Source organism: Phytophthora sojae, assembly GCF_000149755.1.
Source record: "Phytophthora sojae unplaced genomic scaffold PHYSOscaffold_4, whole genome shotgun sequence".
NCBI classification, from domain to species: Eukaryota; Oomycota; class Peronosporomycetes; order Peronosporales; family Peronosporaceae; genus Phytophthora; species Phytophthora sojae.
The window spans coordinates 723,620-746,225 of record NW_009258118.1 but is presented as its reverse complement, the minus strand read 5'-3'; the positions used below and the strand labels follow the sequence as shown (position 1 = coordinate 746,225).

General features: G+C 58.0%; 11 protein-coding genes across 11 annotated transcripts; 5 read left to right on the top strand and 6 right to left on the bottom strand.

The window, feature by feature from the left end:
* The first annotated feature begins 782 nt into the window (after positions 1-782).
* On the top strand, positions 783-1,394 carry PHYSODRAFT_285825 (hypothetical protein). The gene has a single exon (XM_009527432.1). The coding sequence runs from the start codon at positions 821-823 to the stop codon at positions 1,292-1,294; it is 474 nt and encodes a 157-aa protein (XP_009525727.1). The 5' UTR covers positions 783-820; the 3' UTR covers positions 1,295-1,394.
* Positions 1,395-1,709: 315 nt separating this feature from the next.
* Positions 1,710-3,131, top strand: PHYSODRAFT_559567 (hypothetical protein; the record flags this gene model as incomplete). Its single annotated transcript, XM_009527431.1, has 6 exons — positions 1,710-1,893; positions 1,967-2,169; positions 2,245-2,334; positions 2,412-2,645; positions 2,715-2,796; positions 2,875-3,131. The coding sequence occupies exons 1-6, from the start codon at positions 1,740-1,742 to the stop codon at positions 3,129-3,131; spliced, it is 1,020 nt and encodes a 339-aa protein (XP_009525726.1). The 5' UTR covers positions 1,710-1,739.
* A 147-nt stretch (positions 3,132-3,278) lies between these two features.
* On the top strand, positions 3,279-3,738 carry PHYSODRAFT_285823 (hypothetical protein). Its single transcript, XM_009527430.1, has 2 exons — positions 3,279-3,428; positions 3,516-3,738. Exons 1-2 carry the CDS (start codon positions 3,293-3,295, stop codon positions 3,680-3,682), a joined length of 303 nt encoding a protein of 100 aa, XP_009525725.1. The 5' UTR covers positions 3,279-3,292; the 3' UTR covers positions 3,683-3,738.
* A 50-nt stretch (positions 3,739-3,788) lies between these two features.
* Positions 3,789-6,659, bottom strand: PHYSODRAFT_503133 (hypothetical protein; the record flags this gene model as incomplete). The annotated part of the gene is made up of 4 exons (XM_009527429.1): positions 3,789-4,036; positions 4,088-6,195; positions 6,280-6,447; positions 6,520-6,659. 4 exons carry the CDS (start codon positions 6,657-6,659, stop codon positions 3,789-3,791), a joined length of 2,664 nt encoding a protein of 887 aa, XP_009525724.1.
* Positions 6,660-6,872: 213 nt separating this feature from the next.
* PHYSODRAFT_498958 (hypothetical protein) lies at positions 6,873-8,237 on the bottom strand (the record flags this gene model as incomplete). Its single annotated transcript, XM_009527428.1, has 3 exons — positions 6,873-7,558; positions 7,826-7,905; positions 8,065-8,237. 3 exons carry the CDS (start codon positions 8,235-8,237, stop codon positions 6,873-6,875), a joined length of 939 nt encoding a protein of 312 aa, XP_009525723.1.
* A 441-nt stretch (positions 8,238-8,678) lies between these two features.
* On the bottom strand, positions 8,679-9,197 carry PHYSODRAFT_330726 (hypothetical protein; the record flags this gene model as incomplete). The annotated part of the gene is made up of 1 exon (XM_009527427.1): positions 8,679-9,197. One exon carries the CDS (start codon positions 9,195-9,197, stop codon positions 8,679-8,681), a length of 519 nt encoding a protein of 172 aa, XP_009525722.1.
* Positions 9,198-9,456: 259 nt separating this feature from the next.
* Positions 9,457-11,321, top strand: PHYSODRAFT_504488 (hypothetical protein; the record flags this gene model as incomplete). Its single annotated transcript, XM_009527426.1, has 5 exons — positions 9,457-9,900; positions 10,000-10,185; positions 10,243-10,623; positions 10,696-10,854; positions 10,917-11,321. 5 exons carry the CDS (start codon positions 9,457-9,459, stop codon positions 11,319-11,321), a joined length of 1,575 nt encoding a protein of 524 aa, XP_009525721.1.
* Positions 11,322-12,277: 956 nt separating this feature from the next.
* Positions 12,278-16,876, bottom strand: PHYSODRAFT_500633 (hypothetical protein; the record flags this gene model as incomplete). The annotated part of the gene is made up of 1 exon (XM_009527425.1): positions 12,278-16,876. One exon carries the CDS (start codon positions 16,874-16,876, stop codon positions 12,278-12,280), a length of 4,599 nt encoding a protein of 1,532 aa, XP_009525720.1.
* Positions 16,877-17,089: 213 nt separating this feature from the next.
* PHYSODRAFT_330723 (hypothetical protein) lies at positions 17,090-19,839 on the bottom strand (the record flags this gene model as incomplete). Its single annotated transcript, XM_009527424.1, has 4 exons — positions 17,090-17,165; positions 17,243-18,465; positions 18,538-18,693; positions 18,763-19,839. 4 exons carry the CDS (start codon positions 19,837-19,839, stop codon positions 17,090-17,092), a joined length of 2,532 nt encoding a protein of 843 aa, XP_009525719.1.
* A 407-nt stretch (positions 19,840-20,246) lies between these two features.
* On the top strand, positions 20,247-20,849 carry SOL1E (elicitin; the record flags this gene model as incomplete). Its single annotated transcript, XM_009527423.1, has 1 exon — positions 20,247-20,849. One exon carries the CDS (start codon positions 20,247-20,249, stop codon positions 20,847-20,849), a length of 603 nt encoding a protein of 200 aa, XP_009525718.1.
* A 203-nt stretch (positions 20,850-21,052) lies between these two features.
* On the bottom strand, positions 21,053-22,324 carry PHYSODRAFT_544514 (hypothetical protein; the record flags this gene model as incomplete). The annotated part of the gene is made up of 4 exons (XM_009527422.1): positions 21,053-21,330; positions 21,414-21,929; positions 22,004-22,072; positions 22,160-22,324. The coding sequence occupies 4 exons, from the start codon at positions 22,322-22,324 to the stop codon at positions 21,103-21,105; spliced, it is 978 nt and encodes a 325-aa protein (XP_009525717.1). The 3' UTR covers positions 21,053-21,102.
* Positions 22,325-22,606: the final 282 nt, after the last annotated feature.

Genomic DNA, 22,606 nt, shown 5'->3' with positions numbered 1-22,606 from the left:
TTCTAATGCATTGTCTTAGCAGCGATTGAACCCGTGGACGCGTACAAATCACCATCAAGCCTGCTGCAGTGGTGTTCTGGCGCGCTGGGCTCCTCACTGAGCTGGCTAACAGGCACCGATACTTGGTCGCAGCCGCTTCATGCCAAGAAGAACGTGTAGCGTAGCCACACAAGCGGCTAGGCTATATATTCTCAGAATACTATTCTAGAATTTTATTCTGAGAGCAAATGGCAGACAACTCTCGAGCAAAGTTTCCCTGTCGCCAACAGCTACCGCTCTTTACAACCTTCTAATCAACTGAACCCGACGGCTCCTTTAGATTCACTGGGCGATCGTCAATGGTGACGCTCGCCTGCAAAAATAACGAGCAAAGTGACGACTACGACTTACTAGCATGCCAGCTTCGCACTGCATGCTGCTGCGTGCACGCCATCGATTGCACGGTCTCCATTTTTCTCGCGCGCGCGAGGCATGCACCACGAGAACTCGCCGTAGCCAGCCACCTGCCGGCTTGCTCGAGTCCGCGGGCATGCATAGACTGCTTTGCATGCTACGAGCAATTAACAGGAGCAATTTGACTAAAGTTAAACCGCCGACACCGCGCGCCGCGTTTCTCTCCGGTGGCGATAAAAACGGACTGGTGACGCGCGCATCATTGCTGCCGAGGTTCGCAATACCGTCTTGTGTCATGCGCATGCTGTTTGACCAGACTTCAACTTGTCGATGTTGCATAGTAACCCGCCAACGGTCGCCGCCAAGATCATTCCGCATTTTGCCTTCAAGCAGACAAGCAGCACCACCCCATCACCACCTTCCCATCATGTCCGTCACCCCCGCGCTCGTCCGCCACGACTCGGGCTTCGACGTCGCGCTGCTGGAGCTGGCGCACAGCCGCCACACCATCTACGAGCACTCGCGCATGTCGGGCGAGAACCGCACGGCGCACCGCATGCTGCCCGTGGACCGCCGCGAGAGCTGCAGCGACGACCTCGAGGCGCTGTACGCGCGCAACATGGCCAAGCACTTCGGCGAGGCGCCGCGCTACTCGCGCACGCACAGTATGCCGGTGTCGCGGCACGAGAGGCTGCTGGACGAGGCGCTGCTGCAGGTGGCGCACAGCCAGCGCTCCATCTACGACAGGACGCGCATCTCAGGCGAGAACCGCAGCGCGCACCGCATGCTGCCCACGGACCACAAGGCTGAGCGCGCCGACCGCTGCACGGATGCCACGGACGCGTCCTACGCGAACGCCATGGCCAACTACTTTGTGACCAAGAGCGCCAGCAGGCTGTGAGCCGAGAGCGAGAGAGAGAGAGCGATACTCCATCATAGTATCACGAGGCCCGGAACGTATTTAATCGCTGTAGGGCGAGCAGAAACAAACAAAATAACCACAAAATGTGAGCTTTTGACACATACAACGCCTCGGCTACGGTTGGACTATTTGTGGGGCTCGACCGATGAAAGAGGTGGTGAGCTGGCGTCGGCTGTTAGCTGCGTCCGTGGACGGCGTACAGGTGGAGCGAGTGTCGCCGGAGGTTTCGGCTAAGCGTTGCGTGTTGAGTCTGCCAAGCGCAACCCCGGCATCTGGCGATGGTTTCGCAGAGTGTTGACGGAGGACTTGTGCGTCGTGGCGTCTTATTCTGCTCGTGCAAGTACAACCGCCTACCGCGGCGGCTACGCTGACGCTCCGGTGATCAGAGTTGAGAAGCTCGGACGTTGACGTTAGTGAGAGGGGCATGGGAATCGCGACACGGCACTTGCGCCGTGCCGCGCCCGTGGTAGCGTCTGGCACAGTGATCCTCACGCTCGTCACCTGTCTAGTGATCGCCAAGGCGAACAACTTTTACACGGGCGGTCTCACGTGGCCCTACTTCTCCGACCTGGGTCGTGGTGCGTTAAACAACCAATGCTCTGGCCGCTTGCTGCGTGGTGTCTGACCCTTGTGTGCTGCCCATGAATGCAGACTCACCAGGCTACTATATGTTCTGCGTCGGTCTTACCATTGTGGCGACTGCACTGTGCGCTACTTGGTACTTCAATTACCAGTTCCAGAGCTCGGCACTACGGCTCCCCACGCTGCTCGGTTACGTGTCACGCTTCGTGCTGTGGACTGCAAGGGCGTGCACTTTCATTGGTATTATCTCCACCATCGGACTACCGATACTGGTACGTGACAGCTTGAGGGTGCAAATGATCATAGCGGTGATGTCGCTGAAGGGAACGTTTTCACTCCTACCGTAGGCTTTCTTCAGCACGTCTTCATACCCGTCACTACACAACAACGCTGCGTACTGGTTCTTCCTGTTAGAAACCATCGCTATCTTTCTCAATGTTCGTATCACCTCGGATTGACAAACTTTTAGCGGTCATGACCAAGCTCACACGACTTGTGTCCGCGGATACAACAGACTTACGTCAGCCACAAGCTTGTTCAAAGCGCCAAGGTTCCTGAAACGACGGCAGGGGAAATCCCGGTGATCTGCGATTTTGAGGACATCGACGCTGACACAAAACTCCGAGGCATGCGGCGAACGTTTCGGCTTCAAGCTGTCTGCAGCGCCCTGTTCTTCGTGGCCTTCCTGCTGTACTTGCCGATCGGTCTCAGCGTTGTCCAGCCGTTCAAACGACTCACCATCGACCAGGTGAGTGTTTACTGAATCTCGTCGTTAGCTCTTGAGCGATTCTTCTAAGTTACCTGCTGGTGTTTGCAGTGCTTGGAACGCGATCTGGGTCAAGAGTACTGCCGAGTGACGATGAAGTATGATGATGTTCACACGAGGCTTTGGAATTATGGTGCGCCCGAGTCACCTTTGAGCGCTGTAGCACGCGTGCATTGCTGACAGCTATGGTATTGTTTGTTTTGCCGTCCAGAGCAAGACTTCTCGGCCACGCAGATGCGAGCAGCAGCACAACTCGGCTGCATTTTGACGCTCGTCGGCTACTCGGTTTCTTTCCTGACTCACAACGTCGAGACGTTCGTCAAAGACCGAGACCGGGTTGCAACCTTTGAGGCGTCCGGGATGCAGACGAACAACGCGCACTTTTGCGCGATTCCTGTGCTCATGTCGCCCGAGCGACCGTCAGATTCTCGTGACAGCACAGATTTCATCACCAATGTAAATGGATAATGGATGTCAGTGCAGTCGAGTACTGTATCAACAGTAAGTAGGTATGCAATCGAGTCAATTTGGCTCTCTTTTACAAATATTCCGGGACACACCGGTCCTGCGTACCGAAGTAACTGTATTCTTTTGTGAGTCACTCACTCATCGAGCGCAAGACGAGGACGATGGACGTGGTGACGCCTGCTCAGCTGGAGACCAAGATCCGCCAGGAGATCGGCGCGGCGCTGGTGGAGGCCGTGGACCTGTCCGACGGCTGCGGCAGCAAGTTCAGCCTCGTGGTGGTGCACGAGGGCTTCGAAGGTCGGTGGGCCAGTCGTTGAGGGGAATGGCGTAACCATAACAAGCAGCACTAACCGTAGCACCGTTTTCTCTCTCCTGCTGCTGCAGGCCAGTCGCTGCTGGAGCGCCAGCGCCGGGTGAACGACTGCCTCAAGGAGGAGATGACGCGCATCCACGCGCTGCAGATGAAGACGTGGACGCCCGCGCAGTACGAGCAGAAGACGCAGAAGAAGCTGCCCTCGGCCGCCAACAGCCAGTCCTCGGGCGAGCACTAGACGACGCAGGAAGGGTGCAATCAATCCACAGAGGCCACAGGGCCGCGTTGCAGAGGAAAAGCTTGAAACTGTATCGTGTATATTCATATTCAGCTGCTGGTGGTGGCTACTTACTGCAAGGAGGAGGAGGGGACGTGACGGGCGAGGCGGGAAGCGTGGCGGACTGAGCCAACTCGTCCAGGCTCAGGCTCAGGTCCTCCACACTACTTGTCTTCTGCCACTGCTCTGTAGGGTCGGCGATGCCCGCAGCTCTTTCCCCCGTCGGCTTGACGATGAACTGCCGCGCCCTTGCAGTCAGCGTGACATCGGAGCCGGCGCTGCTGGACCTGGACAGCGACCCGAAGCTTGGCCACACTGACGATGGAGACTGCGGCGGGTCGCTCGGTGCTACGCTCACGCCGTCACGGGCGAGGAGCGAGAGCGATGGAAAGCTGGAGGCTCCTCCGTTGCTGGCGGTTTTACGCGGACTGGGGCTTCTGCCTTTGTTGCGGCGACCGGGAGAGTTACCGCCACCGCCGAGATGCTGGTAACTCTCCTGGCTGCACCTGGCCAGCTTCTTGTAGAATTCGAGCTCGTCCGTGAGCAGGCGGCACTTCTCCTGCGACATAATGATCTGCTGCTTGAAAAGACCTTGGTACTCCTGCAGCGAGTTCTGCAGACAGCCGATGTGCGTCTCCTGGTTGCTCAGTCGCGTCTCGCACGCGCGGTTCTTCATCTCGAGCTGGCTACACGCGACGTTGCACAGGTTCGCCTGGAACTCGAGCTCCTCGATCCTCGTCTTCAGCCGGGCGTTCTCGATCATGATGTTGTAGCTCTCTCCGCTGAGCGACAGTCGCGCGTTCTCCGTCAGATAATGCAGCTGAAGCTTCAACTCCACAATCTGCCGAGAGAGTGCTTCGGCGTCAGCATGATGCACGCAGTCGGGCTTGGAGCAAGGTGGCATTGCCCCCTGCAGCGACGGTAACACGGCTCCGGTCATTTCATTCAAGGCTGGCGGGGCTTTCAGGGTCTCTAGAGGTGCCTGAGGTAATATATCCGTCACACCAGGCGATTCCTTGACTTCTGACGTCTGTGACCGCTGTTGCTTAGCAGGACTTGCCGCTTCTTGGCGCTCGGATCGGGACTCGAGGGATTTCCGCCAGTTATCACTCTCCAACCAAACCTTGAGCGAAGGCGCCGCCGCAGCTTCTCGCATTTCCGCGCTATCCTCTTCGCTGGCGCCTTGGCGCTCGCTTGAAAGAGTTAGTATCGGCCTGCCCGTGGACAGATCCACCGTCACCTCGTCGAGCTTCTTCTCGAGTGTTTCCAGCACGCCAAACAGCCGCTTGTTTTCTTCCTGGAGCGCTTGGTTCGCGAGCTCGAGCTTGGTAATGTTCTTGGCGTCCGTCTGTGCCGGGTCGTTGTCTTCGTCATCACCCTCTTCATCGTCGTCGGCACTCTCACCGTCCTCCTCTTCGTTGTCGCCTTCTTGGCTGGAGTGGTCACCGTCCGAGGCGTCCGTGTCCTGGGGCTTGCCAGCGTCTTGCACAGCTGCCGTCGCGAGGCTGTTCGCAGCTAGCTCCGCTTCGTCGGGGTGCTGATTCTCCTGGTACTTTGCAGCTAACAGTCTCTGGAGCTCGTCGATCTTGCGGTTCTTGGCCTCCATATCCTCCATCGCTCGCTGGTAGAGCTCCTTGAAGATGATGCCCGTGGCGAAGCCAGCGCCACCCTCTCCGCCATCGGTCCGCTGAATAACGGGGTTCTTGATCTCCTTGGCGCGCAGTCCAAAGCGGAGCGTGGAGATGGTCTCGGCCATGTTGTACGAGCTGCACGAGGCCGCCAGGATGAGGCACGTCTTGGCAGTGCCTCCAAGCGAGTCTTGCAGCAGACGCGTGAGCTTCGAGTCGCGATAGGGCACATGACGCTTGCCTTCTCCAAGAGCCTTGATGACGTTGCTGAGAGCCGAGAGCGACTTGTTGATGGCTTTGGCTTCCTGCAGCACTCGACCGCTGGCGTTCGTCTTGTTCACGAGCTCCGAGCCTGCAAGATCAACGATGTACATCGTGGCGCGTCGTCCGCTCACGGGCCGAACGCAGGAGATCATGAGGATCGTGTGACTGCGACTCGAGTCCTTGTTCATGCGCGTGGAGGATACGGCGCGACTGAGCGTGCCGCTCTTGACCAGCTCCATCATGGCGGCTTCGGACTTGCTCGGGATGCGCGTCATCTCCTCCACGTACACGCCGTGCTGCGCGCTCTCGCGGATCTTGAGTCCTCCGTTCGTCGGCGCCCCGATGTTGCCACTGCTGCTGCTGGGGCTGAGCAGGTCGCGGATCTGCTCCATGTAGATCTCCACGAACGACACGTTGAGCTCGATGGGGTCCGTCTTGGCTCGCTCCACCTCCTCGTACAGGTCCTTGGCCACGCGCGAGATGATGCCGCCCTCCTCGTCGGCGCTCACGAGCACGCCGTCCTTGGGCCCCAAGATCGTGTGCGTCTTGCCGGAGCCCGTTTGTCCGTAGGCGAAGATGGTGCTGTCCATTAAATAGAGAGAGAGGCACACAGTGAGTACTAGGAGAGTGAAGCAGGCTGCCAGCACACCTCTCTCTCTCGCTTACCAGTTGTAGCCCTGCAGGAACTCGTGGAGGAGCGGTTTAGCCGTGTGGGCGTAGACCTCCTCCTGCGTCGAGTTGATGTCGAAGACGCGGTCGAACGTGCAGCGGATCTCGTCCACCTCGCAGCGCTCGTTGCGCAGGAACATGGTCCGTCCCCCCACCACGGTCGTACTGCAGCAGACAATAGATCAGCACCCACCCAATCATAGATAGAGCCCATTGACGACAGACTACTGCACGCACCACTGCACGGCCATCTCGCGCTTCTCGAGCTGGTTCTGCTGGCGCAGGCGGCAGAAGACCTTGATGCTGGCGAGCTCGGGCGTCGGGGAGCCCCCGCCCGAGGACGAGGCAGGCGCTGAGGCGTTCGCGTTCGCAGTCATCCTCCTGCCGTCGTCCATGGAACAGCGGCCAGGCGAGAGGCGAGTCTTGCGGGTCTGAAGGGCATCGACGACAACGACTCCAGTCAAGCTAATCTTAGAAGAGACCAGCAAGATATAAATAACTTACAACTTCAACTTGCAATGAAAAATAAAAAATATAAAATACCTCACGTTGCTGTCGCTTAGACGAAGAACATGACTCCCCCCAGCTTGTCACTGAGCCCCGCGAGCGTGTACGTGGACGCCATGTTGGACGACGTCGAGGAGCAGTCCGTCGACGTGTCGGAGAGCGACCCCAGCGCTAGCTACAAACCGTTCCGCGGCTTGGCGGTTCACGCACGGATAGCTGCCATTCATACTGCTGCAGATGACGACGCCCCAGTTCGAGAGCGTACATGGCTTCACAAACGTCTTGTCCTGCAAATTCCAATTGCCGTTTCTTGGACGATGCACACCATTCCCATACTGAATGTCAGGGGCGGCCAGCACCCGCGCACCGACCCCCTCCATTCGCTCAGCGACTGAAAGCCCAAAAGCTCGGAGGAAAGGGTCATTCTCAAAGTTGAACGAGTCACGAAGCCGCTGGATGCCGTTCATTCGGACGTGTGGCTTGACCACAGCTTGGGTGCGGATCGCAGTCGTGTTGGAGCGATCGGGCCCACAGTAGGGCTGACCAGGGGCCACCTCACACAGCTCTATCGGGACCCAGCTCTCCGTACCAGCCTTTCTTCTGCCGAGGTTCACTGGAGGCAGATTCGGATAGCGCAGCCGAATGTGATAGCGATCCACGAAGTACTGTTCCACCGACACGGGATTTCCATCAACGTTTATCATTGTCGACCGTGCGGACGACTCGGACACCCCCATAATCTCATTGAGGTTTGTGACTCGTTGCGTCACTCGCACCACCAACTTCTTAACTTCACGGGCGAGTTTGAAAGTTTCCTGCAGGTCGCCAAGGCGGATGCTGTCATAGTGTCGACTGCCCAACGCGTCACCGACGATCTGAAGCAGCGGGCCCTCAGCGTAGAACTCCCTCCACACTCTGTCAAGATTCAGCACTAGAGAACCGGCACCGAGGCGTACAGTTTGGTGGTGCCCTTTGTAGAGCACCCAGCCTCCATTCATGTCCAAAGCATCAATTCGTGAACAGAGATTCCCACGACACTCCACGCGACTGCCAACCAGTCCAGCCTTCATTACTGCGTTCAGCGCGTACACGAGTGGCTTGATCTCCACTGTCGGACTCGTAAACGCCTCCTGCAGCGTGTTCATTTCGATCTCCTTGACCAGACGAATGCGAACAGCAAACGACCGAGACTTTCCCTTCGCCACTCCAGGCGGGTCGATTCCATACCCGTTTCTCGCAGCCGAACGCACGTCCAACACCTCGGTCTCGCTCGACAGCGGCAGTGCTGCGGGCGTGAACAACGCGTTGGCTCCGTCGTGCACTACCAGGATCTGCCCGAATAAATTCTGGTTCTGCTCAATTGCGTTCTGCATCACCTGCCTCAGAAGCGGCCGCATCAACGGCCGCCCACAGAACTTCTGCTTGTCTCCGCCTACTTCGCCTCCCATCTCGATCGCGACATGGTACTGGTAAATCTTCGGACACTTGACAGGGTCCACCGCGACCTTGTAGCAGTTCGACTTGAGACGCTGCGCGTTCCCACTGCCGCCAGCTCCTGCTCGACTTGAGAGAGCAACGTCAGCGCACAGGTACGGGTCATCGCTCTTCGTCTCGAGCGGCTGCGTGCTGCCCTCCCACTCGGGATCAGCCTGGCCTTCATCGGGCGGAGGTGCGTGAGCAACTGGCCGCTGGTCGCTACCCGATCGCGAGCTGCGAGTCACGACTGACACCTCACGCTCACGGCGACTCGAGTGCTGAGTGTGGTGGCGAGGGCGTGAGCGACTACGAGACGGACGCCGAACTCGAGCGTCTCGATCATTGTAGCCGTAGTGGGCGTCGCACGCCATCGCGGCCAGTGCGGCCTCGCCGGTCTGGACTGCGACTTCGTCTCACCCGGTCGCGCGAATGACTGCGACGCTCATGACGAGTCGACTGCTCTGCGTGGTGGCGGGGGCGCGAGCGGCTTCGACACGATCGTCGTCTCTGATCATCATACCGGCAGTCGTCGTATTCATAGCCATAGTAGTTGTCATCGTAGCATCGATCGCCGCCGCTGCCATGACTCCTCCGCTCCGGACTCGGGCTACTCCCACGATGCCCACGCGAATCGTAGCTCGGGGCGGCGTTCCAGCCAGAATCGTACTGGTTTTCGTATCGTCGTGTAAACACAGGGCTTGGCGATCGGCTGCGACGGTCGTGATACGAGCGGCGCTGACGAACATTGCGGGACCAGGAAGACTCACTGGGGGAGCGGCGGCTCCGACGAGAGCTGTGCGCGTGTCTGCTGCCTCTTGAGTGGCCCCTGTCGACATCGTAGCCGTAGCCTCCACGGTCCGAGCGCGAGTACCGAGACATCTCGTCTTCTTGTGGCAGTGTCGTGGCAGTTGGAATACCACCTCGTCCCGCATGATGCAGGCTTGAGGAAAAGCACGCAAGGCCCAACTGCCAAGTCGCTTTGCTTCACGGTTTGCTGCAGTGCGAAGGCCAGTCGCTCCTGACAAGGCGGCGCAGTCTGAAATGGCTCATAAGACTCTGGTCTGTGAGTGTGGCATTTGGCATGGGGGTGCTGGAAGTGATGGAGCTGCTCAAGCGCGCCGATCGACGATTTGGCTGAACATTCTCCTCGTCTGATTGGCTACTACACCCCAATTATCATTTTAGGCCTAAATGGACACAACGCCAAGGCTCGCGGACTGCCCGTCGACTGCCTTCGCCGTCCCGCGGCGGCTCTTAGCCGGCCGCAAGCGCCGCCCTGAAGCTACCACCGCTAACGACGGTTCCTCCTTCTTCACTGCCGAGGACTTCGAAGCATTTTCCGTCCGCGGGGACGTCCTGACGTCGCGCCTCTATGGGGAACTGGAGACTCGGCGACGGACCATTGTCACGTCGGTGGCGCCCACTTCTGGTCGGAAAAGCTCTGCAACTGCGACTATCAAGAAGCAAACGAAGCACCTGATGCTGCTCTTGCTGGAGGCCATCGAGGCCAACCGCATCCAGCGCCCAGAGAAAATGTTAGAACTCGACAACGCGCGGCGACGAGTCTCCGGAATTTCGGTGGCCGAACATGAGCGCTACCTGATGCTGCAACGCAAGCTCTTCCAGGCTCAACAGGTGCGGCATAGGTGATTTTTGACTATAGCCGGAGTGGGGACGGAGCTGGAGATGCTGACGGAGCTGGGTGGCGACCTTATTGTGTTTGTATGTCTGTAGCGCGGATTGCCGGAGGTGCTGGCACTTTCGGCGGATGAGGCCAAGCAGTGGAAACAGATGAAAGCAGACGTTGCGTATGAGCAAGTGAACTTTTGCAGGATGATGGCGAGGGCCTTAGCCGCTGAAGCTGCTGCTAATGAGATGCAGGTGCCAGCGTTTGCGATGTCTTGGGTACGTGCGTTGCTAGTGAGGGGACAGACGAGAGGCTAGAGCTCACGTCATCTGTGTGTGTTTGTTGGGCAGTATGAGGCGATGCTGACGCAGTGCTGGAATGATATCTACCGTCTTTATCCACGCTGGTTTGAGCCGTGTGCGGTAGTGCAACTCCCGAGCGGTGGTGCTCTGACTGCCAATGGGTCGGGCGCAATTAAGGCTAAGGAAGTTGCTGCTCGAGGCTCATGCTGTGCTGTAGACCTGCAGAAACTTTTGCCTGGTCAACCGCTGAAGACTTCAGCAGATGAGAGTGACGGGTTGGCGCTGGAAGTGGTGTCTCCGCGCCAGGTCATTTCCGCTGACTTGCAAGCAGAAGAGTTGATGGAGAAGTACGACTGCGACTTCGCCATCTCGTCATCTACGTTGGTCACACTTTTTGACAGTGATACATCGACTCGTTTCGCTCATGTGGTAAGTAGACTGCAAAGTGCCGAGACAGTCGTGTCTGTATGTGCTAACTTGTGAAATGTTTGGGGTATGCAGCCTGCTGGCTGGGGCATCCCAATGAAAAGTCGAGCGATCATTCATGGAGGAGCATCCAAGAAACGTATCTTCTTGGACCGCCCGCTACCAGGTAGCAGGCCAAGCACACGAGAGAAGTTAGCAGAAGCTGGAAGAGCGACATTGCTGTCACGCTTCGAGGTGGGAATATTGAGCAATTTTAGCAGGAAACACCAGTATGGTTCTAACGTGTTCTGCTGTAGACTGATTCGATTGTTCAAGGCTCAACAGGAGGACGCACGTCGTACCATATCTGGCAACTTGATGGCAAGCGAATTTTAGTGCGCAGCACGATGCACGCGGGCACCATTTCAGCAGCTCCAGCAGCTGAGAGCGCCTCTGAGCAGCAGCACAGTAAGCGTACTGTTGTGCCTCTCAGTGTTTTTTGTAAGCCAGATTACAACTTGCTGGGAGTCGAGGAGCAGCTAACAACGAGCGAGAGATGTCGTTTCTGGCTCCACTCGTGGCTTCGCGGTGGCTCCACCGTTCTCGTCGCGCGAGTCAACCCCAAGAAGGAAGTCGTCACCTCCTGGAAGACGTATTCGCCGGGATCGCTCATCTATGGCGAGAAGACTCAGCAAACTGTTCCGCTCGAGTGCTTCGAGTAAGTTTGAGCATTTCTACAGTAGCGTATGAATGGAGGACGAACTAACTGTGTGTCGTTTCTTGTTATTTCCAGTCCCGCGGCAAAATTCCAGTGGTTGTCCACTCTGCTCACTGCGTTGGGTGACATCCCTGTGGGAAACTATCTCCTACGTCCACACGATGCGATTGGGTCCAGCACTTTCGGCAAACGACGGGGTGGCGTGGAGGTGCTGATGGCTACTGCTGAGCCTGGCATCGAGACTCCTGTGGTTGATCTGTATGGTTTCATGCCAAGACGGGAGAACGGAGCAGCAGCAGTGCCACCCGCGTCTGACTCCATGCCGCCAGCATACTCCGTGTTGCCGTCGTGGAATCTGCCAGACCGTATCCCGTACACTTACAAGACGGGTATGTACTGCGTCATGTTCTTCTTGGAGGGGCAGTGTCCACAGATCTCCAAGGGCGAGAGCTGCGAGCACATGCATCTGCGTCTGGTGGAGCAAGTCGGAGGACCGAAGAAACCAGCCAAGGCGAAGCGGTGGAAGTTCGAGAACTACACCGAAGTGCTCAAGAAGGCTGCGCGCGAGAACTTCGAGATGCTGAATCGACCGGTACAGGTGACGCTGAGCTACGCGTTCTGCGGCGAAGAGAACGCCCCGCCATCGGCTCCTACCATCGCGGATCTGTACGCTCCAATGCGTTGCCCCAAGCCTCCAGGCGAGTGCCAACTGCCCCACTTCACACTGCACCAGGTTCTCGAGCGACTCGCGGACGATCTGCTGCGCAAAGGACGAGGGAAGCGCCGAGAGCAGAAGAATGGCAACCGCCAGCAACACAGAAGACCGGACTGAGAAGATTCTCCATCAACAGTGAGTAGTAAACAGTTACAATGCGTAGTGTATGCAGGCAGCGAGACTACAAAACCTTCTTATCCTTTTCCTTAGTATGATCGTCGGTCTGCCCCCATTGATGTTTGAGTCTAAAGCTGAGCGGACAGAAGCGGCCGCCGCTGCTGCACGCGCGGCTTCTCGACCTGGCGCAGCAACTTGAAGATGCCCGTGCCCAGCGGGATCGGGATACCCATGATAATGCACTCACTCACACCCACGATAGCGTCCGTGCGTGAGTGCACGGCAGCGTCGAAGAGGTGGTCGGTCGTCTTCTCGAACGACGCCAGCATGAGCACGCTCTCCTTCATCTTGGCGATACCGAAGCGCGTGATACCCAGCACTTCGCCCTTGAACGTCATGATATCCGACAGCAGCATTAAGTGACGTCTGTCGATACCGATACCGTACGCGCTCATGATGTAGTTCACTTCGGAGCTGATGAGCTCACGCGCCGCCTCGATACCAAGCGTCTTTTCCACCTCAATGATGTGGTTCGAGGTCGTGTGAAGGCCGTCGACACCCGGGATACCCATCACTTCGGCGAGACCGTAACCTTCCACCAGCAAGTGGAGCGACTTGGTCGCGCTCGCATCCTGCACCTCCTCGTAGTTGATCACGGCGCGGTTCACCGTCGGGATACCCTGCACAATCACGCCAGGAAGTTCAGCCTTGAGCGCCTGCAGAGCGAAGTAGGCACCGCGCGAGTCGCCCTTGGCTCCCTTGTAGTTGGGAGGCGCCAACAGACGCAGTTTGTCGGGGCAGCGCGCGTTCAGAAGAACGTGCTGCTCCTTCAGTAGCCGCAACGCGCCACGCGGACCCACGCCGACGGCGTTCAGGATGCTGTTGCGCACAGATCGCGCCGTGATGTTCAGATGCAGCTGCTCGATGGCCGTCAGGTCCAGCTTCACGGAAAGGTAGGCCTGGTCGCGGGCGAACACCTCCTTGATGTGCACAGCGATTTCACCCAGCGTCGTCTTCTCAATCCGGCCCTTCACGATACGCGCCGAGCGCTCGTCCGTCTTGCACACCAACGCCGCTGTGATAATGGGCGTACTGATGACCTTGGAGGCGTTAATAATCTCCTTGAGACGCGGCACACCGAGCGTCACGTTCATGCTGGCAACACCGGCAAAGTGGAACGTCTTCAGCGTCATCTGCGTACCAGGCTCCGAGATCGACTGGGCACCCACGGCACCCACAGCCTCACCGGGCTCCATACCCGCACGGTTGTACTTGTACAGAGAGACCTCTAGCAGCTTCTCCACCTGCTTCGCCGTAATGCGGCACACGTTGTGCGACAACAGCCAAGCGGCCTCCTCCTTCTCAGCAGTGCCGTTCTTGCCTGCGCGCTTGGTCCACTCAGCACGAGCCTTCGCAGTTTTGAAGCGAGTGCGCTCCCATTCCGGCAGGCCGACCTTGTCCAGCCCCTTCTGCTTGTACGTGGTCAGGTCCATGCTCATGTCCTCATCCGAGTCCTCTGTGTCGTCGTCGGACTCAGCCTCGGGCTTTACCAAGCGGCGACGGCCTTGAGGCTTAGCAAGCTTCTCCAGCTTAGTCGACACTTGAATTTTCTTCTCCTTCTTCATGTCACCAGTCTCCGACTTGGTCTTGAGCACACTGGCCGCCTCATCGTCGTCGAAAGCCTTCTCGAGCTTAGAAGCGTACGTCTTCACCGCCTTGTCCATCGAGTCAAGGCCACAGCCCGTGCGGTTCGAGGCGATTTCACTCGCGACGGAGCCCAAAAACTCTTCGATCTCAATCAAGAACTTCCGACCGGTCGGCAGAATAGCCTGGAACTGAGGGCGCTGCACGACCTGCTTACCCAGGCGACGCAGCTCGAATGGCAGCAACGCCGGGGACTCACGGTCGGGCAATGTGTTACGGATGTGCTCCAGCAGGCGATGGAAGTCAACCGGTCGGTCATCGCCTTCCATGTACGCTGGGTTCAGGCCATCATCACCGAACGTGAACTGCACCACGGAGCCTTCGGAGTTGCGCACAGTCTGGTCGTACTGGCAAGACAAGTCCTCCAAAGCCTTCATGAGACGACGGGCCATGTATCCAGTCTCGGCCGTCTTCACAGCAGTATCGACCAAACCTTCACGTCCTCCCATTGTATGGAAGAAGAACTCGGTAGCCGTCAGTCCGCTGTAGAACGAGTTGGCCACAAAACCCTTGGCAGAGGCGTGCAGAGCGTGAGGGAGGAAGTGAGGCAGCGTGCGGTTCACGAAGCCCTCCGGGACACGCTTGCCGCCCACAGACTGCTGACCCACACACGCCATCATCTGCGAGATATTTAGTGCGCTACCCTTAGAGCCACATTCAGCCATGATACGCGGGTTGTTGTGGAATGGCAACGTGCGCATACACTCAGCACCTGCAGTCTCACGCAGTTTACCGAGGAGACCGTTGAGTTCACTCTCCAGCGACTGAATAGCGTTACATCCAGGCTTCAAGGAAAGCTTGCCACGTCGGTATTCCTCAATGGAGTTGTTTGCTGCGTCGTAACCAGCCTGCAACAGCTTTTCCTTTTCCTTGGCAAGCTCCTCCGAAGGCGTGACGTCATCAATACCAATCGAGAACCCCTTAAAGTTGCCCAGCCAGCGCGCGCACAACTTAGCCAGCCTGTTCATGCAGCGCGCAGCCTCGTGAGAGCCGTGGTCACGAATCAGAACGTAGAACAGACCCTGCTTACTACCGTCACCCAACGTCTTCTTGCCCAGGTTGCCACAGATCAGCTCGCTGTTCCTGAAGCAGACGTAACCGTCCTTCCAGCACATGTACTTGTTGTTCGTGTAATTGCGCTCCTTGAGCTCCAGGTTCGCCATCACCTTCGTCTGCGAGTTGGGTTTCACCAAAAGACTGATCACCTGCTTTCCCGTCCACAGGCGCACAGGGAGCACGATCGCGGGCAGGGGCAGCTCAATGTGCTCGTTCGCATCACTCATGATGGAAATCACCTGGCAGAATTGCTCGCGGTTGAAGAAAATGTTCTTTTGCGTCAACAAGTACGACGCCGTAAGGAAATCCTGCGTCGCTGCAACCAGCGGCTCACCGTTACGGGGTGTGATAAGGTTCTGCTCCACACCCATGAGCGTAATAGCCTCGGTACGCGCCTCCTCCGTCTGCGGCAGATGCATGTTCATCTCGTCACCATCGAAATCGGCGTTGTACGGCGAACACACACACTCGTTGAACCGGAACGTCCTCCACGGCATCACCTTCACACGGTGGGACATAATGGACATTTTGTGAAGCGAAGGCTGACGGTTGAACAGCACGATGTCGCCGTCCTCCATGTGACGCTCCACGATGTCACCAATCTTGAGCTCGTCAGCCAGACTCGCGCGGTCGCCGTACATCAGGTTCTTCGTAAACTTTTGCCCTTCAATGCGGATGATATTCGCTCCAGGGTGCACGTTCGGTCCGTTCACGACGCACTTGCGCAGCTTCTCAATGTTGTAGCGCGTGACCTTCTCCGGATACGTCATCGTCTTGGCCACATGCTCGGGGACGCCCACTTGATCAATGCGCAGGTTCGGGTCGGGCGAAATGACGGTACGACCGGAAAAGTCCACACGCTTGCCCGACAGGTTACCACGGAAGCGACCCTGCTTGCCCTTGAGGCGCTGGCACAGTCCTCGGATGCCGCTCTTGGCTCCGGGCGGCTTGACGAGTCCGGGGGTGTCGCCGTTCATGAGCTGCGCCACCTGAATCTGCAGAAAGTCCCAGTCCTCCATGACCATCTTGAGCGACGCGCCCTTCTGTAGCGCCGCACGCAGGGCGAAGTTGACCTGCACGATCTCCTGCAGCTTGACCGTGATGTCGTCCTCGTTGCTGCCGGAGCCGCCGTCCATGGCCACGGAGGGGCGGATGCACACGGGCGGCACAAGCACCGAGTTGAGGATCAGCCGCTCGGGGCGGCCGTTATCCGCGTCCACCCAGAGCAGCTCGCAGTCCTGGTCCGGGATCTCCTTGAAGAGCTGCAGCACCACAAGCGGGCTCAGGTCCTCCTGCGCCTTGGGCAGGTGCGCGCCGATCTCCGGGTTGTTGGCCTGCGCCTCGGCGAACTGCGCCACGAACACGTTGCGCAGGTCGTGCGTGGCCTTGGCGCGGTACTTCTCGTGCACGAGCTTGAGCGTGGTGCTGGTGATCTTGCGCACGGAGCCGTTGATGGCGTCGCAGTACGGGCACTTGATGGTCTTCTTGCAGAGCGCCGCGATCTTCTTGCGCAGCCCCACGAGGCGCAGCACGTCGGCCCTGGGGTCGCGCATGCGGCGCAGGAAGGTCTCGCGCTCGGCGGGCGGCAGCAGCACGCGGCTGCACGACTTGCAGATGTTCTGCAGGATCTCGGTGATGGCCTTGAAGTAGCCGATGTGGAAGACCGGCAGCTCCAGCTTGATGTAGCCGAAGTGGCCAACGCAGTCCGCCAGCTTGAGGTGGCACGTGTCGCACGTGTCCTTCTTGTTGGACACGCCCAGGCGCTTGTCCAGCACGCCGTCGGCCGCCGGCTCGCGCGTCTGCACCTTGAACAGGTCCTTGGAGTGCACGCGCAGCTCCGACATCTGCATCATGTCCACGTCCGAGAGCAGCCCGAAGTTCAGGTGGCTGATCTTGGCCGGCCGGTCGTTCTCCAGCACGAGCTGCTTCACAAGCGGGTTGCGCCGCGCGCGCCCGCCGCTCTGCATGGCTACAGGGTGCTACGGTAGGACGATGCTGCTAAAATGGTTGTGCCTGCAGAAGTATGGCTGGCTGGCTGGCGGCTTTCCGTTTCGGCCAATGGGGGGAAGGCACACTATTTCAGCCAATCACAGGCGGTTAAGAGTGATTGACCGACCACCTCAACTTGGTATACAGCAAGTATACATGGTTGTCAAGATTTGCTACAGTAGGGCTACATATTACTTCCGAGCATTGCTGCGGCGCTTGAGGATGTCCAAGGCTTCGTAGAACCCAGACACGTCCTCCTCGACGGTACTGCACACAACACACACAACAACGTGAGTATTACACACTTTGAACATCACCGCCAACGACAATTGGACGTAGGATACCTTGAGGTGCTTTGCCTTGCAACTGAGGACCGCTGCGAGTGCGAGGAAGACGCTCTCTTGGGATCGCTGAATGCTTTTGACTCCGACTTGCGAGACGCGCTTTCGGGTCTTTCAGGGGACGACGACTTGACGGGGTCTCTAAGATTCTCAGAGCTTGGACTCCTGTTGTTGCTGGGTCGAGTTGGTTCAGGCTTTGCCTGCGCCGCCAGCAGCGTCTCTGTGAGCAGCGCGCCTTTGCCCTGCCGCTGGTACCACAGGTCGAAGTCCTTCTGGAGCTTGATGCGCCCCATTTCGAGCATCTTCTGGATGTGCTGGATCTCCTTCTTCAGCTCGCTGAGCTCGTTGAAGCCCTTCTTGTAGGCGACTTTGTGTCCGTCGATCTGATCTTTCAGCTTCTGCTCGGCGGCCTCCGCCTCCGCTCGAGCCTTTGCCGCGGCTGCGGAAGACGCGTCGCCGCTGTCTCCACCCTCATCGATAAGACCCTCGTCAGCGATGGCCTGCTGCTTCCGGAGCTTCTCAATCTTTAGCGTCAGCGCCTTGATCTGGTTGCGCGCCTCGTTGACCTCGCTAGCCAAAGCCTTGGCAGCGTCGTATTTGCGCTTGAGGGCGATTTTGTTGTCTCGGATGGCATCGTTCTTCGGGTACTGCGCCTTGAACGCTTCAAATGCCTTGGCAGGGTCTTCTAGTATTGCTGGATCAACCACGAACGTCGACGCGTAGTCACCGGGAGGTTTGGTGGCTGCAGGTGCGCTCTGCTTCTTCCGTGGTTTTTGGTGGTGTTCGTCCTGGTTGCTTGCGTACTCGGTAGTCCCACGAGACAGAAGCTCTGCGGGGATTGTTGCCCCGTGCTCTTTCCGGATCATGTTGACCATGATAGCGATCTCGTTGTCACGCTGCTGGACGAGCTGCTCGAGCTCGTGGACGCGCTGCTCCATCTCCTGGTTGTTGCCTCCATTACCCGCAGAGATGAGTTTTACGCCACTGGGTGCCCCGGGTATTCCAGAGCCACCACCACTACTACTACTACCACCACCACCACCGGAAGCTGCAGCGGCGCCAGCGGCGTTCGCCATGCTCTTGAGAATGTCAAAGCACGCCTTCATTTTGGTGTACGTGAACTCGCCCATCGACAAATGAGCGCTCGGCTCCGAGTCGTTCACAAAGTTCAAGCACTTTTGCCGTAGTTTATCGATCTCGTAATCCTTCAGCTCCGCGCCTTCGTTCTGATCAACCAAAAGTTCTTCGAGAGTCAGCACTGGAATAGATAAGCTCATGAACTGGGGAGAATCACGTACCACATCGCCCTTGAGAGTGGCTAATTCTTCCTCGAGGGTAGCAACTCGTGCCTTGAGCTGTCGAATGATCACAGCCGGGTCGACTTCCTCGTTCAGACGAGCGTCGTTCTTGACACGCGCCACTCGCTGCGCAAACCGACACGTCGACACGGATTCCTACTCAACAGCACAAGAGAGCAGTGTCAGAATGCGCTAAAATATCGTGGCTTTCGCAGTGAAACTCACGTCAGTTTGGTCCTTTTCCGGGCTCACAGTAGCCACCATGACTGTCTTACAGTTCCCTCCGAGTGAGTCACGCAGCACGGAAGTCATCATGGAGTTGCGGTACGGAATGTGCGTCCTGCCCTTCGTGTTCTTCTCGTGCAGCGCCACAATGACCATCTCAAGGTAGTGCAGGCTCGTGTTAATGTACGCAGCTTCGCGCAGTAGCTGTCCTTTCGCGCCAGTCTTGTGCGCTCGCTCCGACCCGGCCAGATCCACCAGATGCAGCTTGGAGCGCAACACCACCTCGCTCCCCACCCTCCGCGTCTCCAAAGACACTGTGAAGATACAGTGCGATCGCGAAGACGCCAAGTTCATTGCCGTCTCGCTCACCGCGCGGTTCGTGTCTCCTAGAAACAGCAAATTGAGTGCGTCCTCCTCCGTGGTCACTGGGTGCATCGACAAGTTGCGCAGGTGACAGTTGCCGTCTTCGTCCTCCAGCATGGCCACGCGCGGCAGATCCTCCAGCGACTTGGTGGACTCGTGGTTCGGGTCCAGCAGGTCGTAGCCCTGGTTGTTGTAGATCTCGAGGTACGAGACGTGAGCGATGATCTGCTCCTGGCTAGTGTTGCGCATCCGCTCGAAGATCAGGGACAACGCGCGCGGGATGAGACCTCGATCCTCGTACCTCTCGGCCCCGCCCGTAATGGTGAAGGTCTTACCGGAACCTGTCTGACCGTAGGCGAACACAGTCGAGTTGAAGCCGTTCAGCGCACTCTCCACACAGGGCCGACCCACGCGGTCGAACACTTCTTCCTGCTTGGCTTCCATGCCGATGACCGAGTCGAAGCGGAACTTGTAGGAGGTTCGGGAGTTGTTGATGAGCCCCGCGGCCACGTCCTTGGGGATGTCGTACTTCATCATGTTGGTGTCTTCGTCCCACGAGAAGAAGCCCGAGGGCTTCCGGGACGGCTTCACGCGCAGGAAGATGCGGATGTTGGACTCTTCATCAGAAGGCTGCTGGCTTTCATCGCCGTTCACAGTGGACGCCGTGTCGTCCTGGTCCTCGTATGGAGCTGCATCGTCGTCTTCTCGGTTCATGGCGGCGCGATCTTGAGTGACTCCCCCACCAGTCTCCATAGCAAGAAGTCAATCGTGAACTTCAAGTTCATTGACCAATCACACGACGTTTTGGCGTCGTTTCGTGTGCAAGATCGGCAATTTGAGAGATCAAATGACCCAGTCTTCTTCGCTCTCACTTGGGTGTTGTATCTGCAAAATAGTGTCGAGACACCTCCGCATCCTATTTGATAATGACGAGAAGCTCTCACTTTCCCAACTGAGATGGCACCTCGTCCCACCAACTTGCACGAGAAAATCACTTGGAGACTGTACTCGTGTCCAACTGCCTCAACTGGAGGAGAGTCCCACTCAACTGCAACTGCTGTATCGCGTCGCTCAGATTCGCTTTCTCCGTTCCGGTCGCACTCAACCTTCCGCACCCCAAAATGAAGATCGCCGTGCTGGTTCTGTGTCTGGCCGCTGCGTTTGGTGCTGCTGCTGCCGTTGCACCACCGTGCAACGGCACGGCGATGACCCAGCTTCTCGGTACTGGAGACGTGAGAGCTTGCAGCGCCATGTTCGGAAACAGCTCCGCGTCGTTGGAACCGCCCTCCGACGCGCAGGTCACTGCCGTGTGCAACAACAACGCCTGCATGAAGTCACTGGGCGCGCTGAAGCAAGTCGCCCCAACCGAATGCACGATCGGGCCTATCCTTCTACACGCAAATATCATCGATCCGATCCTGCAGCGCTGCGCGAATAAGACTCGATCGGCCGGTTCCGCTGGATCGGTCAGTGCGTCAGGATCTGGTGCAGGACCCTCGGTTGGTGATGTCAGTGGATCGGCATCTGGATCGGGACCCATGGCTGGAGACGTCGGTGGTGGTGGATCGGCAACGAAGTCGCCGGCGACAAGCAAGCCACGTACGAATAGTCCGGCGAATCCTCGAACTGGTTCGGCGTCAAAGGCGCCTGGAAACGAAGCCCCCACTCTCTCCACCTGCGCTGCGATTGTAGTGCTTGCTGCCGTGGTTGCCGCGCTGGTCTAACCCCAGAAGGTAGATTGGGCGGTGTAGCAACTTTTTTTTTACGACAAAGCTTTCGCTCCTCTCAACAAGTTTTTCTTTTCATACTGCCCTTGACCAAACTTGAATCCGTTGTTGATGACAGCTACAGGCAAGTTAATCACCAAGGAGCCGTCAATGCGAGGCCTCACATTAAACCAGCATACACACATGATGAGTAACACATTAGCAGCAATGCCATCTTGTTCACGAGACTCGGTATCGCTGCGTTTTATGTCTACGCAGAATCGTGCTGGAGTTGAATCAGCGCGACCTCCGTGCGGTCGATGGCGGACTGCACGCGCTCCGCCTGGAACGCATCGGCCGTCAGCATTAAATAGACTTCCCCGTCGAGCTCCATCCTGGTAAACCCGGCTTCAGCGAGAATGTCCACAGCTCCGGGCACAGCCACCAGCTTGGACTGGATGGCTGCGTTCGAGAGCCGAGCCTTGCGGAACTTTTCCTCCTGCAACGTGGCAGTTAATAACAATAACACACTCAGAACCCAAATAGCTTCTCCGCATAAAGTATCACGGAATAGCGCCCTACCTGCGGGTTCTTCACGACGTTCGTCAACATCTTGATGAGCGTTTCCGCCGCTGTGATGGCGCGTGCTGGGTCTTGCCGCAGCAGCACGTAGACAGCACCGTTCTCCGCTGCCTCCAAGTCCGACATTGCACCATTAGGTGCCGCGACTTGAGGAATCGCTGGGAAGGGCGCGGGAGGCGGCATAACACTGCTGTTGCCAGCAGGAGCCGGAGGCGGAGGAGCTCCTGTGCTGATGGCGTTCATGGCGGTGACCGCCTGCGTCGAGGACGAGAACGTCGCGGCGTACGGGTTGAAGCCCATCTGTTGGTGCGCGCTCTGCAGCTCGCGCGCCTTCACTTCGTCGTTGGAGAGCACGACGGGCGGCGGACCTGCCGGCGCCGCCGCCGCCTCCGACGCGGACGTCGGTGGCGCGTCCAGGAACTTGTTCTCGCGCTCGTCCTCCTGCTGAAGTCGCACCTTGCGCGCGTTAGCCACGCGCTTCTCCCATGCGTTGCCGCGCTGCTCCAGCGCCTTGGCCTGTCACGGAGGGGGCATGTCAGTGGGTTGTTGATCCACAGTCTAGTACAGCAGCTTCAAGTCTGTGCACGAACCTGCAGCTCGCGCCGCTTCTGCTGCTCCTCCTCGCTCAGGGCCGGCGGCTTGTTGCTGGTAAATGGGAGCTATTGGCGGGTCGATCAGAAGAGCGCGTTAGAGGCTGGAGAGGAAGGTGCGGGCGTTGAACAAGGCAGCGGGCAGCAAGCTCCCACCTTGATGGAGGGGCCTCGGGACGCGGGTGCGGCGGGCGCAGCAGCAGCAGAAGCGTCATCGCCGCCGCCCAGCACGTTGCCCTGGCCGCGGAAGGCCGTGCGCTTGTTGGAGATCTTGGCCGCGGCCTGCTGCGCCGCCTCCTTCTTCTTCTTCAGCCAGTCCATCCTGTCCTGTGTCTTGCTGTGAGCCGTCATCCTCTCGATTAAATGCACCCAATAAGTATACTGGATACTTTACGGGATACGTCGGATGCGTAAAAGACCTTACAGTCGATAACAGGATATTTGACGATCAAATTATTTCACAAAACGTGCGGTACGAACGCCAGAGACAGGTCATCCATATGTTTTCGTGCGTGACCAGACATCTTGATTACAGTATGCTGCGGGCAGCTGCCCAACCAGTAAAAATATGTCGCCCTCTCGCCATAGGATTTCCATCCAGCA